General features: G+C 51.9%; 2 protein-coding genes across 7 annotated transcripts in view; one reads left to right on the top strand and one right to left on the bottom strand.

Annotated features, from left to right (window-relative positions):
* The first annotated feature begins 431 nt into the window (after positions 1–431).
* SFTPB (surfactant protein B) lies at positions 432–9,603 on the top strand. 6 transcript variants are annotated; one of them, XM_012774302.3, is made up of 11 exons: positions 432–541; positions 855–982; positions 1,222–1,293; positions 1,647–1,772; positions 2,511–2,684; positions 2,840–2,929; positions 5,526–5,640; positions 5,757–5,917; positions 6,786–6,866; positions 7,381–7,459; positions 8,533–9,603. In XM_012774302.3, the coding sequence occupies exons 1-10, from the start codon at positions 481–483 to the stop codon at positions 7,441–7,443; spliced, it is 1,071 nt and encodes a 356-aa protein (XP_012629756.2). In that variant the 5' UTR covers positions 432–480; the 3' UTR covers positions 7,444–7,459; positions 8,533–9,603. The 6 variants fall into 6 exon arrangements, with proteins under 6 accessions (XP_012629756.2, XP_012629754.2, XP_012629752.2 ...); XM_012774300.3 differs by having other exon boundaries at positions 5,457–5,640; positions 8,717–9,603; XM_012774298.3 differs by having other exon boundaries at positions 5,457–5,640.
* A 4,595-nt stretch (positions 9,604–14,198) lies between these two features.
* USP39 (ubiquitin specific peptidase 39) overlaps positions 14,199–17,793 on the bottom strand; it is a 30,649-nt gene continuing 27,054 nt past the window's right edge. Inside the window, exons 12-13 of the mRNA XM_012774296.3 lie at positions 15,745–15,831; positions 14,199–14,728 (exon numbers count right to left, since the gene is read on the bottom strand). Coding sequence (XP_012629750.1) covers positions 14,681–14,728; positions 15,745–15,831 — 135 coding nt within the window. The 3' untranslated portion in view covers positions 14,199–14,680. The remainder of the gene's footprint in view (positions 14,729–15,744; positions 15,832–17,793) is intronic.

Below are 17,793 nucleotides of genomic sequence, written 5' to 3'. Positions count from 1 at the left end.
AGGGAAAAAGGTAAAAATGAGGTGAGAGTTAGCTGGCCCAGGAGGGTCCTGGGTTTGCCCTTCCGGCACTTGCTCTAGGTCAAGAGCCAGGCGGGAAGCTCTTAACAGCATTGCCTAAGAGTAGAGGAGCCCGGAGGACTGCGTGTGGGAGGGGGTCACCCACCTCAGCTCCCTTCCCACAGCCCGGACAGATGGGGACCAGGTATTGATGCCTTAAAGCCCCCTGGGTGGAGGAAGCTGTAGGAGTTAGGACAGGGGGCAAGGGAAGTAGGAATGGCCATCAGCCAGGACAGGGGCAGGGCGGGCAGGAGTGTCCCTGCTGGGAAGAGGCAGGATCAAAGCCCCTGGAGGGCTCTCCACAGCAGAGGCAAACACAGAGTCCCTGCTGCTCCCCCAGAGCTCTGCCCCCGGGCCCCGCCCCCAGCTATAAAGGGCCCTGCCCCAAGCTGGCGCTCAGGCTTCCCAGGCTTCCGAGGTGTCATGGCCAAGTCACACCTGCTGCTGCGGCTGCTGCTGCCCACATTCTGTGGCCTGGGCACTGGTGAGTCCCCTGGCCTCCCTGTCACAGGCAGTCCCACCACTTACGGAGCACCCGCTCTGTGCCAGGCGTTACCCCAAGTCCATACATGATCCTCATCTTAAAGACATGGCAGTGGGGCTCAGAGAGGCTCCAGGGCTTGTCCACGGTTATGTAGCCGGTGGGTACTGGAAGCAGGGGAACACAGAGCTGCCTGCCTCCAGCGTGTCTAGTGGCCGTGCACTCACAGAAAATTGGGTTTAGAGGTTGGGAGGAGTCAGAATGCCTGGTGTGTAGCCTGGATCCTGATTAAGGTTGCTCTGGCCCCAAACTGCAGCTGTCTGGGCTGCCCCATCCCTGGCTTGTGCTCAGGGCCCTGAGTTTTGGTGCCAAAGTGTGGAGCAAGCGTTGCAGTGCAGAGCCCTGGGGCACTGCCTGCAGGAGGTCTGGGGACACGTGGGAGCCGTGAGTACCACCAAGGATGAACGGCAACTGGGGGCCTGGGATGGAGGGTGCTGGGTGGGCTCTGGATGAGCCGGAGGGGATTGGAGCCCCCATGGAGGGTGGGATGGGGTGAGATGAAACGGGATAGGGTGGGTGGGATGGGGTAGTGTCCTGGCAGCCCCTGCCTGAGAGAGTCTGCCCACTGGAGCTGAGAGCAAGCCCCCTACTTATGTGACCCCCACCTTGGGGCCCCTCCCCAGGATGACCTGTGCCAAGAGTGCGCGGACATCGTCCACATCCTCACTAAGATGACCAAGGAGGCCATTTTCCAGGTGATGAGGCCCAGATGCTGGGTGAAGCTTGGGGCCTAAGAGATGAGGGACAGAGCAGGGAAGGGGTGAGCCCCTGCTGGGGCCTCTTGCAGGCTGAGGGTGAGGCCTAGCTTTGCTGGGGACTTCAGGCTCCTCCAGGGCCTGCACTCAGCAGCACAGCCAGAGACAGTCTTTCCTGGGGGTCGGGGGGGGGGGGGGGGGCTACATGTGCCCAGCTATTTAACTCCTTGGCACTCTGAATGCCGGTGCCCTGTGAGAGGGGCCAGTCTGCCCTGGGGGCGGCCGTGTCCAGGGACTCTGGAGGGGAAGATCACAGAGAGGCCAGGCTGACGGCCCTGTCTTTGTCCTCCCAGAACAAGACTCGGAAGTTTCTGGAACAGGAATGTGACGTCCTCCCCTTGAAGCTGCTGGTGCCCCAGTGCCGCCATGTGCTCGATGTCTACTTCCCTCTGATCATAGACTACTTCCAGAGTCAGATCGTGAGCCACAAGCTTGCCCCTGTCTGACCCCCCACGCAGGGCCCACACCCATGGCACCCAGAGTGACCCCCACATGGCACTCAGCCCTCCACACACACACACACAGAGCACCCAGCCCTACACACACACACACACACACACACACACACACACACACACACAGAGCACCCAGCCTTACACACACACACACACACACACACACACACAGAGCACCCAGCCCTACACACACACACACACACACAGAGCACCCAGCCCTCCACACACACACACACACACACACACACAGAGCACCCAGCCCTACACACACACACACACAGAGCACCCAGCCCTACACATACACACACACACACAGCACCCCAACTGGCCACACATATACACACCCTGCCCACAATGGGCCCAGGAAACTAAGCACCCTTCAGCCAGGCACCAGGATCAGGGCCGCACCTGCTCAGGTACACACGGTGGGCCTGCACACTCAGGCACACACACATGCCTACATGCTTATTCATTCTCACAAACATATATGTTCATGTTGATTCACACATTTTCCCAGCCCCTGCCCCCTAATCCCCACACAACCCCATTTCTGCCTTTTGTCCCTGCCATGGAGCCCTAAACCACAGCACCCCCACCTGCTCTTCGTCCCCCATTCCAGTGGCCCTGAGCCCTTGGGCCAGCCTGAGCAGGGGTGGGGCTCCTTCCCCAACCCTAACACCCGCATCCTGCACTGTGCTCTAGAACCCAAAGGCCATCTGTGAGCACCTGAGCCTGTGCACGCCCAGGCAGCCAGAGCCGAAACAGGAGCCGGGTACACCGAAGCAGGAGCTGGGGATGCCAGGTCCTCTGCTGAGCCAGCTGGTCCTCCCCGTGCTGCCTGGGGCCGTCCGGGCGAGGCCTGGGCCTCACACACAGGTGAGGGAGGCGCCCACAGCCAGGTAGTGGGATCCCAACCAGGCCCTGGGAAGGGCCTAAGGCAGGAGGGATAGAAAGGGGGGGCCAGGGGAGGCAGAACCTGGAGGATGCTTCTCCCAGCACCCAGCCCGGCCTCCACCCCACTCTTCCCCCAGGATCTCTCCGAGCAGCAGTTCCCCATCCCTCTCCCCTTCTGCTGGCTCTGCAAGACTCTGATCAAGCGGGTCCAAGCCGTGATTCCCAAGGTGAGGCGTCCAGGACCACGTGGAGCTGGGAGGATCCCTGGCAGCTCCAGTCCCCCCAGCTCACCCTCCTGTCGGGTCCAGCTGCCTGCCAGGAGATGAGAGGGGAGCCGCTGTGCATCACCCCCGCAAGGGACCCCGAGGCCCAGGCTCAGGCCTGCTGGTGCCAGGCAGAGAGTTCATTCAACAAATGTTAAGCCCTTGCTATCTGGCAGGCACTGTGCCAGGTACACTGTGCCACCCATTTTGCCAAAGTACAAAAATGCGTGACAGCCAGCCTTGTCCTCCAGCAGCTCACCATCTGAGGAAGAAGAAACCGCAGCTGTCTCTGTAGGAAATATGCTTTAATTTTTCAAAAGGAAAATTTCCACAGACAGACTCCCCATCCCTGCCTGTGTCGAACTTGGCGTCTTCCAGACCTGTGGTGGCCATCACCTGATGCCCCACCAGCCCAGGGCCACCCTGCCCCAAACGGGGCCCAAATGAGGAGAAGCCCCGCCCCCAGCCCTTCCTGGATGGAATCCTGCAGGCCACGGGGCACCCAGGGCTCACAGGGCCACCAAGGCCCCTCTCTGCCCCAGGCCTGCACGTGGTTGGGAGTCTCCAGGTGGCTGTGAGCACAGAGCAGAGGATTCACGCAGGATGAGGGCACAGCCAGGTGGAGAGGTATTAGGCCGTTGGGTCAGGGAGAGTCTCTGAGGAGGTGACAATCAAGCTGAGACTAAGAGAACAAGGCCCTGATGGCCACAACCTCCATCCAGAGTAATCCAAGGTCCATCTGGCGGTCTCAGTCTGAGAGTCACTGGCTTGTGGGCCAGAGAGAGTGGGCAGGGTGGAAAGGAGTCCACAAAGGGACACTCCACCAAGGAGCCTGGGGAGGAGCAGCCAGCGGGTGGGAACCACGGAAACCAAGGGAAGACAGGGAAGAGAGCATTTCGGGGAGGAGGGCTTTCTCCTGGCCCAGAGATCAAGCAAGGTAAGACATGATGCATGGGTTTGGCGAGAGAGAGGTAGTGGTGACCTTCACAGCGGTTTTGGAGGAGTGGTGGGGGCAGAAGTCACAGTGGAGATTGGGAAGGGGGAGTAGAGCAGCAAATACTGACAACATGTCAAGAAGTTTCTCGGGGAAGGTGAGCAGAGGGGGTGGGGCGGGGCAGTGAGGGCAGGAGAGAGAGGACAGTGCAGGGGCGAAGCGCTAGTGAGGTGGGCAGGCCGAGCGTATAATCGGTGCAGTGCACCCACTGGGCGTATCACACAGGACAAGGATACTCTGGCCCTGCTCTTACCTCCTCCTCCCAGCACTGGGGACAGCTGGGGCTGCAGGAGAAGCAGAGTGGCCTGGCGCATGTGCGAAGGGGTGATGGGGTGAAGGAAAGAGCTGTGAGCTTGCTACCTCTCTCCCTGCCTTTCAGCTCAGAGGTTGTGTTTGGATACAGGGTGTGTTGAGGAAACTGCTGGCTTCCCAAGGAACCTGGGACGGGTGAGGTGGCTCACACCTATAATCCTAGCAGTCTGGGAGGCTGAGGCAGGAGGATCACTTGAGGTCAGGAGTTCGAGACCATCCTAAGCAAGAGTGAGACCCCCGTCTTTACTAAAAACAGAAAAAGTTAGCCAAGCAACTAAAAAGAGAAATAAACAAACACAAAATTAACCAGGTATGGTGGCGAGTGCCTGTAGTTCCAACTACTCGAGAGGCTGAAGCAGGAGGATTACTTGAGCCCAGGAGTTTGAGGTTGCTGTAAGCTAGGCTGACTCCACAGCACTCTAGCTCTGGCAACAGAGTGAGAATGCCTCAAAAAAAATAAATAAGGCCGGGCGCGGTGGCTCACGCCTGTAATCCTAGCTCTCTGGGAGGCCGAGGCGGGCGGATTGCTCGAGGTCAGGAGTTTGAAACCAGCCTGAGCAAGAGCGAAACCCCGTCTCTACTATAAATAGAAATTAATTGGCCAACTAATATATATACAAAAAATTAGCCGGGCATGGTGGCGAATGCCTGTAGTCCCAGCTACTTGGGAGGCTGAGGCAGAAGGATTGCTTGAGCCAGGAGTTTGAGGTTGCTGTGAGCTAGGCTGACGCCACGGCACTCGCTCTAGCCTGGGCGACAAAGTGAGACTCTGTCTCAAAATAAATAAATAAATAAATAAATAAAATAAAACCAGGCACACGTTGGCTGCGGGAGTCAGATAGGAGCTGACCCACCTGTGGGAAAGTAGCGCAAGCCCTGGGTCAAGAGGGAGAAGATACAGCTTCTGGTCCTAGCTCTGGCCAGGCCGCCGTGTGGCCTAGGTGAGGCCCACCTTTCTGGGCTAGCCATGCTCCCAGCCACTCTGCAGCCTTTGCAGACCTAGGTCCATGGCCGGCTCCTGCACTCAGTGACTCCGGGTGCGTCCCCCGAGTCCCCTGGACTCTCTGATCCTCAGTGTCCTAGTCCATAAACGGCCTTACTCTCCCCGCTAGAAGGGAATGAGGGAATGTGCACGGCTTTGCCAAGGGAAGGTCCCATGCTGCCCCCTCTCTGCCTCTGCCCCAGGGTGTGCTGGCCGTGGCTGTGGCCCAGGTATGCCACGTGGTACCCCTGGTGGTGGGCGGCATCTGCCAGTGCCTGGCCGAGCGCTACACTGTCATCCTCCTGGACGCGCTGCTGGGCCGTGTGGTGCCCCAGCTGGTCTGTGGCCTCGTCCTCCGGTGCTCCAGCGAGGACGGCACTGGTCCAGGTAAGCCTACTGCCCCTACCTCAGCCCACTGCCCACTCTCCTCCTCCCCCAGCCCTGGCCCTGCACAACAGGAACCAAACACGTCTGCAGGGCAGCCCTGACTGTTTTCTCTCTAGCCCTCACCGCTCTGGGGTCCCTGCCAGGAGAATGGCTGCCGCAAGACTCCGAGTGCCGCCTCTGCATGTCTGTGGCCACCCAGGCCAGGAACAGCAGCGAACAGGCCATGCCACAGGCAATGCGCCAGGCCTGCCTCGGCTCCTGGCTGGACAGGCAAAAGGTGCGGAGCGGGAACAGAGGGACTCTCGGTCTACTCATGGTGGAAGGCTGAGCCCAGGAGAGGCTTTGCAGCCAGAGACACAGGGTGGGCCGGACTGGAGCCCAGAAGGGAAAAAGCACATGGCTCAAGACAACAGCGGGACAATAACTTAAGGCAAGACGTGCTAAGGGTGAGGGGTCACCTCTGGAGCTGTGGGTTCCAGAGGACCAGCAGGTCCCCCTCAAGGGCTGAATAAGCCCCTGCCGAGTCCCACAGGCTGGGTATGACCAGGAGGTGGGTAATGCCAGGGCTGCCTGGAGCTGAAGCAGGGCCTGGACTCCCCGGGGTCTCGGTCCTGTCTCTGCCCCCACCCTCCTCAAGGTGTGACTCACTGGGGACAAACCCACCTGCAAAAGGACAGGGTCTGAAGGTCCCAGAACCCCTGCCAATACTCAGAGCCAGTGACAGGAAATCCTCTTCCTAAAGCAAGATGGTGTGCTGAGGCCAGCCTGTGACACTGTCCCAGGAGGCAGCTTTCGGCACCATCCTCCCTGCTCACATCAGAGCTCAAGGGCCAGATGAACTTTAAGATTCCTTCTAGAGCTGAAATTTCAGGGGAGAGGAGGTGGTGGCTAGGGTTCTACCCCTCTGACTGAGTTGAAGACCCTCCATCTCCAGTGTCGCTGGCTTTTCTGTGGGAAGCCTTCCACACCAGCTGGCTCCAGCCTGTTAAAGGTTTTACTTGCAGCCAGAGGGGCTGATGGCATGACCTAGACATGGAGTTGGGAGGGAGCGCTGAGTGATCCAGAAAGGTGGGGAGGCCAGGACTGTGAGGCAGGACTGCTGTAACCAGCCTGGTCCACCCCAAGCTGTGTCTGTCTTTCCTCAGTGCGAGCAATTTGTGGAGCAGCACACTCCCCAGCTGCTGGCCCTGGTGCCCAGGGGACAGGACGCCCACGCCACCTGCCAGGTACACCCTACCCTCCCAGCTGGTCCTGGGACTCCCCTCAGCTCCCAGAGCCCCCACCCTCTCTGTGCCATGATCTGGGGAGGCCTGGCCGCCCTGGGTCAGGGCAGCTCCAGGCTTGAGGCCCAGACGGGAAGGGCCCTCACTGTTTCTGTGTGCAAAAGGCAGTCTGAGGGGCTAAGGAGAAGTCATGACAGAAAGGAAGAGGAGAAGGATGGGAAGGAAGGGACAGTCTAAGGTGTGTGGTTTGATGCCCACTATGGGATGGGGCTGTGTTCACAGCCAGTGTGTGCGTGGCGGTGGGGTTACAGAGTGTTCTGGGGCAAACATCCCACCTCCTCAGGCTCCAAACCTCCAGGGCCTGGGGCCTCAGGGGTCTATGAGGTCACACCAAGAGCGCCCACTAGGCAGCAGGTGGGGGTGAGAGCTGCCCCTTCCCGAGGAGCCCCCAGGTCCCCCTCAGAGCTGGGAATGGGGAGCTGGGGGTGACTCTGGCCCTAATGCTGTCCCTGCGCAGGCCCTAGGGGTGTGTGTAACCATGTCCAGCCCTCTCCAGTGTCTCTTCAGCCCCCACTTCTAAGAACTCAGCCGTCCAGGTGAGTCCAGACCCCCAACTGGGGGAAAGGGGGCAAGTCTTGACCCATCAGGGCGGGAGGCCTTCTGTTCCTCAGGCAGGAAGAAGTGGCTACTCCTGGTGGCTGTTCCATCCTCCCTCTCATGCACAGCTTTCTGAGTGCCTGTGGCAGCACCATCAGGAAAGCACCTTTTCTGGGGCCCTGAGCACTCCCCTCTCCTCAGGATCCCTGTCACCCTGAGTGCCAGGCCAGAGTCCCAGCTCCCTGCACCCTGTCCCAGCCCTCGGCCTCCCAGCTTACCCTCGGGACTCCCTGACAGTCAGGATTTGACATGTTCTGACCAAAGCCAACCGTTGCTAGAGCTCAGGGGAGATCACACTTTGCTGCCCAAAGCGTCTCCTCCTCAGATGTCAGGATCTCCACCGTCAGCAGACTCCAGCCCCGAGACATGTCTCTCTCCCTGTCATTTTCTAAGTCAGAAGTGGCACCTCAGGATGGAGGGGTGGGTCAGATGCAGCCTCTGATCAGGTGCCTGGGGGCCGGGAAATGTCCCTGAGAGGGAAGGACACAGCAACAGTGGGCTTGAGGTGACCTTAAGAGCAAACTTGGTTCACTGTTACAATTCAGCTCAGGGCCAGCCCCTAACATGATGGTCATGTATTCATTTGTTCACTTGTTTTATAAAATTTAGTGCCTGTGGCCAGGCCACATCCTAGGGGCAAGGGCTATAGCTGGAGCTCACACTCAGGTCCCCCTCTTCCATCTGAGGGGCAGGGAGACCAGCCCTGCTCCTGAGACCCTGAGTCACAAGCCCCTGTGGAGGACAGGGGGGAGAGGCTATATACCCCCACTCAGACCTGTCCCATGGGGGCCAGTTTAATGTGTCCCTCCCCCACCAATGACAGATGGGGACACCCAGGACCAGGCCAGTCACTTTTCCCCAGCTCCCAAGGATCCCAGCCATCCCTGTTGAAACAGAAAGACCATTGGGTTGGCATAGGAGGCCTGGGCTCCGGTCCCAACTCTGCCACCAACTCGCCATGGGTCCTCAGGCAAAATATATGCACAGCCCCTCTATGGCCCTTTTTCCTCAGCTGCAAAGGAGGAGCCAAGTGTGATGGGCTCTGGGACCTCTTGACCCCCACCAGCTGCCCACAGTGAAAAGAAGCCGTATGACCCACACTCGCCCTCCCATCCCTTTCCTCAAGATCACCTTTCCTGGTGGACCACGAGCCCCTGGGTGTGCCTTCAGCCCCATGTCGGCCTTGTCTGCCCCAGCTCCAGCCACAGCCTGATGCCAGAGCCACTTCCGTGGCTGCAAGGACAGCATCCTCTGGAGCCACAGAGGGCCAGCCTCCACACCCACTGCAGCTACACCCGGATCCCACGGCCTCCGGCAGCTCCCAGAGGACAACGGGGCAGAAGCTGGCCCTGCCTCACACCAACCCTCATGTGCTCAACGATTGGCTTTTACAGTTCTTTGCTAATACTTTTGTGAAATCAAAAATTGATAAGAATAAAAAATGGGAACATAAAGTACTACAAAAGATAGACATATAAAATCCTTAAATTAAGTTTTTAAAAAAAAACAGGAAAACTGTGGCGCAGCCAAGGGTGGACAATGTGTGCTGCAGCATTGTGGGAAGGGGTTGAACAAATGTTCATATTTGGAATGTTCTGCTGCCTGAGCGCTGTCACTTTAATATATAAAGAGGGGGTTTCGTTTTTATCTTTTCAGAAGCTGAATTTCTAACTTTCGTTTGCAATCCCAAGGGTGACTGTATTTCTGCTGTGACTTACGTGCTGAAGCTCAGCTGGAGCTGTGCATGCTAAGGTTCCGTTCCTATGTAATGCAGTGCCTGTAATGATGCTAATAAAGCCCTGTTCTCTCACACAAAAAAGAAAAAGACACCATCCTTTAAAGGTCCTGCAGGAGCTGTAGCCTCACCCTGAAGTCAGTGGGGCAGGGGCCTACCTCACGCTCTCCCTTAACAAACAAGGACATGTCCACATGGCCTCTCCCCTCACCGCTGCTTCCAGCCTAACCTCCCACCCGCTACCCTCCCCCTCGAAAAGAATCCAGTCACTGTGGTCAGGTAAGATCATTAGGGTACCAAAAAATCAAAACAAAACAAACAAATAAACCTTAGCATTAAAGACCTAAATGCCTGGAATATCCCTTTATTTATAGAACTTTTGTCATTATATTTCTCATTATAAAAAATACATGTTTATTGTAGAAAATTCAGGAACGACAGACCAAAAAAAGAAGAGTGGGAATCACCTACAATTCCACCAATCCCAGGAGGGAACTACAGCAGGATGTGTATTGTGACACTGAACTCAGGACTTTTAGAGTCCTTTTCCCCACCCTCTAGCGCCACACAGCCACCACTGAGGCACCAGGAAGCTTTCTGTGCAACTGGTTCTCGAGGCAGGGATAAGATGCACAAGTGCTTAGCCCTTAATGTGAAATTTTAAGGAGACTTTTATAAATCTATAGACTATTTTCTTAAAAACCATTGTTTCAATTACAACACCCAGCTCTTCAAGAGAAAAGCTGGGTTTTGTAATTAAATTTTAAAAAATAAAAAAGCTTGACTGGGAAGATGAAGAGCCAAAGCTTGAAGGAGGGGAGGCATTAATAGTTTATCCCAAGGCCGAGCGTGGTGGCTCACGAACCTATAATCCTAGTACTCTGGGAGGCTGAGGAGGGTGGATTGCTCAAGGTCAGGAGTTCAAAGCCAGCCTGAGAAAGAGCAAGACCCCATCTCCCATCTCTACTATAAATAGAAAGAAATTAACTGGCCAACATATATATACACACACACACACACACACACACACACACACACACACACACACACACACACACATATATACACATACATATATATATATTAACCGAGCATGGTGGTGCATGCCTGTAGTCCCAGCTACTCGGGAGGCTGAGGCAGGAGGATCACTTAAGCCCAGGAGTTTGAGGTTGCTGTGAGCTAAGCTGACACCATGGCACTCTAGCCCAGGCAACAAAAATGTAAGACTCTGTCTCAAATTAAAAAAAAAAATAGTTTATCCCAAAACAAGAGTGGGAATGAGTGCCTGATGATGAAGACGAGGCTTCACTCAGTAGATCAAGAGTTGACCAGTTGGCAGGAGGAGAGAACTGGCAGGAAGTAGCTACACTTGAGACTTGGAAGGTCCCTGAGAAGTGTCCAGCATCATGTGCACCAGCCCCACCGAAGAAGGTGCGGGAAGAGAAGCCCCAGAAGGGATTACAGCCCAAGAGGAGGGGACTTGTTCTTCACTTTCCAAGGGCACGGGCCTCCAAGGGAAGCCTGGCTCCACCACATCAGAAAGGGTGAGGAGAACGGCCTTTGGGAGGGGCCCGCACAAAGCCTAAGGACTGACTCATAGACAGTGGCCCCCGCCTGCTGTGGCTACAGAAGATCAGCCACACCCACGGCCCAAGAGGCAGTCAGAATTGGCTATGGACAAGATGGTGGGCCCACAAAAGCTTGTGGTTAGGGACAAAGCAGTGACAGATTTTGTGAATCTTGAGATGAGCAGAAATCAGACAGGTATAGAATGCTGACACAAGAAGATAGCCAGCAGGCAAGAAATGGAGGACCAGAGAGTTCGGTCCTCGACACCTCTCCTCACGACAGGCAATCTGTAAGTCATTTCCAGGGAAAATGAAAGGAAGATTCAGTGGTTAGTCACCCGAGAAAGGCTGAGTATTAAGAATGCACTGAGCGGCCAGCCGTGGTGGCTCACGCCTGATCCTAACACTCTGGGAGGCCAAGGCGGGCAGATTGCTCAAGGTCAGGAGTTCGAAACCAGCCTGAGCAAGAGCGAAACCCCGTCTCTACTATAAATAGAAAGAAATTAATTGGCCAATTAATACATATATAGAAAAAATTAGCCAGGCATGGTGGCACATGCCTGTAGTCCCAGCTACTTGGGAGGCTGAGGCAGGAGGATTGGTTCAGCCCAGGAGTTTGAGGTTGCTGTGAGCTAGGCTGATGCCACAGCACTCACTCTAGCCTGGGCAACAAAGTGAGACCCTGTCTCAAAAAAAAAAAAAAAAAAAGAATGCACTGAGGCTGGGCACGGGTGGCTCACGCCTGTAATCCTAGCACTCTGGGAGGCCGAGGCAGGCGGATTACTCAAGATCAGGAGTTCGAAACCAGCCTGAGCAAGAGCGAGACCCCGTCTCTACTATAAACAGAAAGATATTAACTGGCCAACTTATATAGAAAAAATTAGCCGGGCATGGTGGCTCATGCCTGTAGTCCTAGCTACTCGGGAGGCTGAGGCAGGAGGATCACTTGAGCCCAGGAGATTGAGGTTGCTGTGAGCTAGGCTGATGCCACGGCACTCTAGCCAGGGCAACAAAGCGAGACTGCAGGGCTCGTAAGTGCTCCAGCACCTGGCTCCTGCACCACACAGCAGCAGCCGCACCCAGAAGCTTTACGCCGCACTTTGTCCTCCCCGGACAGTTCTATAGCAGAGTGCCACCGGTAAGACACCTCCCATGAACAGCTTTCCCCCACGCACTACAAAGTAGATTTTTAAAGAGATCCAGAGGACAGATTTTCAGCAAGGTGTGAATCTCAGCCTTGGACACTCTATGTGGCCCTAGAGGTAGTGGCTGTTCCTTATATGTTATTTCCTAAATTTTTTATGGCTCTCTTTACTTATTACTAGCCAATCTCGTTATTACAAACCTCTGCTGTAGTTAATAGTTATTGAAATCAAACTTTCCTTGATCAGATTATTATATCATTTCTCTCTCTTGACTGGACTCAGACTGATTGGAGCTGGACTAAGCCAGCACAAGCTTAGGCTAGACGGTGGCAGAGAATGAAAATAGTGAGGAAGTTGTTCAAGAGATCCTTACAAAGTAAAATTGAAAGGGCTTGGTAATAGAGTAGACAAGGGAAGGCGGGGGAATAGGGGGAGAAAGGATGACTTCTGCATGAATTTCAAGCTTCTATAACTGGACAGATGGTGGAATCTTCACCTAGAAAACACTGGAAAAGGACTAAGTTTGAGAGGGAAGCTCACGAGCTCAGTTTTAAACAGTGTTGAGTTTGAGCTGACTATAAGACACCTAAAAATATATCAAGTAGGCAGCGGGTTCTAAAGTTCAACAGTTTAGAGAAGTCTGGAATTAAGATCTATTTTAAGTAATCTCCTGAAAAGTGATAAGTGAAGCTGTAGAGTTGAACTTTACCTTTTTATAGTTGATGTATTTTTAACCTATTTAAAAAGAATGTTCTTTTATGAACATGGTTTAAATTGATCTATTCCAAACCCACTATCACTTGCCATTTTAGTCACAAGTATAGCTGTTTATTAAGTCAGCAACCCAACTATTATAAGAGGAGTCACTGGTTCAAAGACTTAGGCAGCCCTAGGTATGACTTCAAAAAAGTCTTATAATTTGCAAGTACAGCAGGTATCATTTTCTTTCAATTAATTTATTTCCTACTTTAGAGCATTTTCTCCTAAGATATTCTCTTTCAGTCAATACAATTGTTATTTGGACAAAACAATAAAAATAGTGATTGTAACATTAAAAAAAAAAGAAGTAGTGCACAACTCCTATGTCCCCGTGCAAGAGCTTGCTGTAGCTGGCTGCCTGCCTCCAGCTGGTGCGCCTTCAGACTCCCCACACCTCTGCGTCTGCCACAGTGCTCAGGCCAAGGCCACACTTCCTCCAGGCTGCCTGGAGTCAATGACTGAGCTTGATGGGGCCATTTGCTCTGGTGCTTCCCACTGGCCTGGCTGACACTTTCTCAGAACTGTACTGCAGGGAGTTTTTCCGGTTTCCTTTCTCCTCTCTTCCGTTACACAGACCTGCACTGTAGCCTGAAACTGCCCACCTTCAGCCTTCTAGTTAAGCACAATAATAATTCGTCACTTTTAGTCATATTATTTTGTTACTTAGAAACAAATGCAAGGCCGAGGCGGGCGGATTGCTCAAGGTCAGAGTTCGAAACCAGCCTAAGCGAGACCCCGTCTCTACTATAAATAGAAAGAAATTAATTGGCCAACTAACATATATAGAAAAAATTAGCCGGGCATGGTGGCACATGCCTGTAGTCCCAGCTACTCGGGAGGCTGAGGCAGGAGGATTGCTTGAGCCCAGGAGTTTGAGGTTGCTGTGAGCTAGGCTGACACCACGGCACTCACTCTAGCCTACACAACAAAGCAAGACTCTGTCTCAAAAAAGAAAGAAACAGGCCGGGCGTGGTGGCTCACGCCTGTAATCCTAGCTCTCTGGGAGGCCGAGGCGGGCGGATTGCTCGAGGTCAGGAGTTCAAAACCAGCCTGAGCAAGAGCGAGACCCCGTCTCTACTATAAATAGAAAGAAATTAATAGGCCAACTGATATGTATATAAAAAATTAGCCGGGCATGGTGGCGCATGCCTGTAGTCCCAGCTACTCGGGAGGCTGAGGCAGAAGGATCGCTCAAGCCCAGGAGTTTGAGGTTGCTGTGAGCTAGCCTGACGCCACGGCACTCACTCTAGCCTGGACAACAAAGCGAGACTCTGTCTCAAAAAAAAAAAAAAAAAAAAAAAGAAAGAAACAAATGCATCTTAACTGACACACCACCCACAAGCTGACAGGAAGAAATAAGCATGATGTCTACCAGATGACAGACTATAGGGTAAAGAGTTTGTGAAAATTAAAAAGTAAAATAAATCTCTCCCTTAGCGAACAGCCAAAGATAAGGAATATAAAACAAGTGTCCAGTTTTAAAAACAGGAAAATATTTAATACATTCCAAAAAGCACATCAAGAAATGAGGAGAACCATGGGAAAACCATCTAACTATAATAGACAGAAGGATGTTGCTAGCGTCGTGCTTATTCCTAGACTCCTGAGGCTTGATGTTTCAAAGAAATTATCTGTCCTTCAGCTACTCCCAGCTACCCAGAAGTTACATACATCTGGAAAAGAGTGCTGCTCTCCTGAAGCTAGAAGGGAGTGTGATGGGAAGGAGAAAAGCGCATCAATTACAATAAATTGATCAAAGAACAGCTGGGTGGCAGTGCAGAGCCATCCCACGAGGGTGGGCTCCTCTGACAACACTCTGGTAGCCATACACACTGGGCTGGCCCCGGAAAGCTGCCTGTCTACAGTCAGCTACAGCTTCAGTATGTTCTTTACCATTATCAGCCAAAGTCCCTAGATGCCTCTTTCTAAGGAGCAAATCCCTAGATGTCTCTTTCAAGCCCCCTGCTGGTTGGTTTCATCATTATCTCGCCTCTTCCATATCTGTAAGAAATGAAAACAGTTATTAAAGAGCTGGTCTAGGAGGCATTCAGTCAACAGGTATGTATTAAGTGCCTATTCTGTGGCAGGCAATGGACAAGCCATTACCCCTTATGTATCTGCTACATCCCATAAAAATGATTCATAACCTTTCAGAAAACTCCCTTTCCTTCAATTTTCATTTTCCCACTCATCCTCTTATTTCCCATTCCAAACTTCCTTTTTATAAAGGAACACATGGCCAAGTCTACAAGCATAGACAAAGCCAATGAGGAGAGAAAAGTTATCTCTAGGAGAGGTATTATTCTTCTCTTTTACAACACTATGGATTTTCTTAGTCTCAATCTTCCTTCTTTTGCCAGGTACTAGGGCTCTCATTAATACAAAAAGAAAAGACAGGCCAAGTGTGGTGGCTCATGCCTATAATCCCAGCTCAAGAGGATCACTTGAGCCCAGGTATTTGAAGTTACAGTGAACTGTGATCACACCATGGTACTCCAGCCTGGGTGACAGAGCAACACTGTCTCAAAAAAAAAAAGAGAGCAAGGAAGAGAAGACGAGATATTCAGTGCTCCCCAGGCTCTCAACTTGATGGAGAAGACAGCCAAAATAATATGGCTGACACTCCAAAAAAGGCATATAGAAAGTGCTGTGGGTTCGAAGGAGAGTGCTCACTCTGTCTGGAACACTGGGGAGACGTTCAAGATGACTTCCAGCCAGCCTCCCAGATGAGTTCAGGCTCATGCTCCTTGAAACCAGACCACTAACCATGCCATAAACACAACCATTTTTGCTCATGCATAAATTTTCCATGCTTCTCTGCTTTTCTTTTTTGAAAAATCTCTGCTTGGCTTTCCGGGCCATGTAATCTGGTCCCACCTCATTCCTTAATACATCCCAACAGGCACCCAGCCCTCCAACCAAACTTCTAACCCAATCCCAATTCCCGCCTCAGCCCACTTCTTTCACTGACCCCACACCTCCCCATTCGGCACTCACCATGGCTGTGGCCAACCCACCTGAATGTAAGCCTCTGACAGTGTGATCATCTGGGGAAGGATGTCAGTCACCTGGAGGTCTTGTAATTCATACCATTTGCCGGTCCCCTGCAGAAGACAGAAAGAGCTGGGTTAATCTGCTCCCTAAAATGAAATGGTATAAAAGAAAGAGATCAGGCCGGGCGCGGTGGCTCACACCTGTAATCCTAGCACTCTGGGAGGCTGAGGCAGGCAGATTGCTCGAGGTCAGGAGTTCGAGGCCAGCCTGAGCAAGAGCGAGACCCCGTCTCTACTATAAATAGAAAGAAATTAATTGGCCAACTAATATATATACAAAAAATTAGCCGGGCATGGTGGTACATGCCTGTAGTCCCAGCTACTTGGGAGGCTGAGTCAGGAGGATCACTTGAGCCCAGGAATTTGAGGTTGCTGTGAGCTAGGCTGACGCCACGGCACTCACTCTAGCCTGGACAACAAAGTGAGACTCTATCTCAAAAAAAAAAAAAAGAAAGAGATCACAGCCAAGAGTTAGAAAAATGGGAAGAATATTTTTCTAACTCTAACTCTAGATGCCACTAGACATCATCCAGCAAGAGTCATAAAGAAGAAGGCATATGAGCTCTGCTGGGCATGATTCAATTAAGAGCTTTTGGTGTGTTGATCATGGCAACTCAACTCCTGTCAAGGATTCTTTGAAGTACACTGGAGTCTCAAACACTTTTATACACTTTTTTTTGAGACAAGGTCTTGTTCTGTCACCCAGGCTAGAGTACAGTGGCACAATCATACCTCACTATAACCTCGAACTCTTAGGCTCAAGCAATCCTCCTGCCTCAGCTTCCCAAGTAGCTGGGACTACATACAGGCATGCACCACCACACCCTGCTAATTTTTCTTTCTTTCTTTTTTTTTTGTAGCCACAGGGTCTCACGATGTCACCCAGGCTGGACTCAAACACCTTGCCTCAAGGAATCCTCCCACCTCAGTCTCCCAAATAGCTGGGACTAAAGGTACATGCCACCACACCTGGTGCCTGGCTTGTATATTTTTAAGAAGAATTCAGATGGATACTAAAGAGTAGAAAGAGGAAGCTCTCTACTATTCATCTAAGATGTCTCCTTCCTGCTCAGAAATGACTAGATATTCTTAGGGAGAAGTACTGGGAGAATCTAAATGTGGACATGTCCATTCTCCATACCCTTACCTCAGAGAATAGAAGTAATAGATAATCCAGAAAAGGAGTCACTGGTAGACACTGTCCATCATACTAACCTGTTTCCTTTGGCCTGAAAACCAATGCAGCAAAATCTGCCTTATTTCATGCTTCCATGGATAAGGGGAAAAAGATTTCTAGATTTCTAGATTAAGGCAGAGTTACTTCTGGCAGCACACCTGCCTTACCCATCCAAACTTCCAAGAAATGCCAAAGACCATTACAGAATGTAGATATTCCAGATATCCTGGATATTCCAATAGTTCAGGATATACAAAACATAAAGAAAGCTTCAGATCACATAAGGACTGGTTAAGAACATGAGCTTTGAAGTCAAGTATATGAGTTCAAATCCAAATTCTACTGACTGCATATAAATTACTCTAACTCTAAGCCTAAGTTTCCTCAAAAATATAATATTGACACCTATCTAGAGGTGTGTGCTAATGATAGAAATTAACACACATTAAGTACTTGGTGTACTTTCTAGTACACAGTGAAGCACTTAACAGAAGCTAGTTATTAAACCCATAGTCCCAAAAGATAACAATCAAATCAGAATAATCCATGCTAATAATATGTGATACCAAATACATCGCTAGTACATGATTTATCTGATTTCTTTTCTTTTTTTTTTTTTTATTTTAAATTTTGCAGACATTCAAATGGGTTGTTGCCACCAAGGGGGATGTGATCAGTCCAATTCATCTGTTTTCAACTTGAGACAAATTCACAAAATTTTTAAGCTAAAAGGGAGCCTCTAAGCCACTGCTCCACAAATTTTCCTTTCATACAAACCTTGTCAGAAAGCAGATTCTGATTCAGTAGGTTTGAGGGGGTTGGATTCTGCATTATTA

This window comes from Microcebus murinus, chromosome 3 (assembly GCF_040939455.1).
Source record: "Microcebus murinus isolate Inina chromosome 3, M.murinus_Inina_mat1.0, whole genome shotgun sequence".
NCBI classification, from domain to species: domain Eukaryota; kingdom Metazoa; phylum Chordata; class Mammalia; order Primates; family Cheirogaleidae; genus Microcebus; species Microcebus murinus.
The sequence above is the reverse complement of the archived record's forward strand: the minus strand, read 5'-3'. Positions and strand labels throughout refer to the sequence as shown.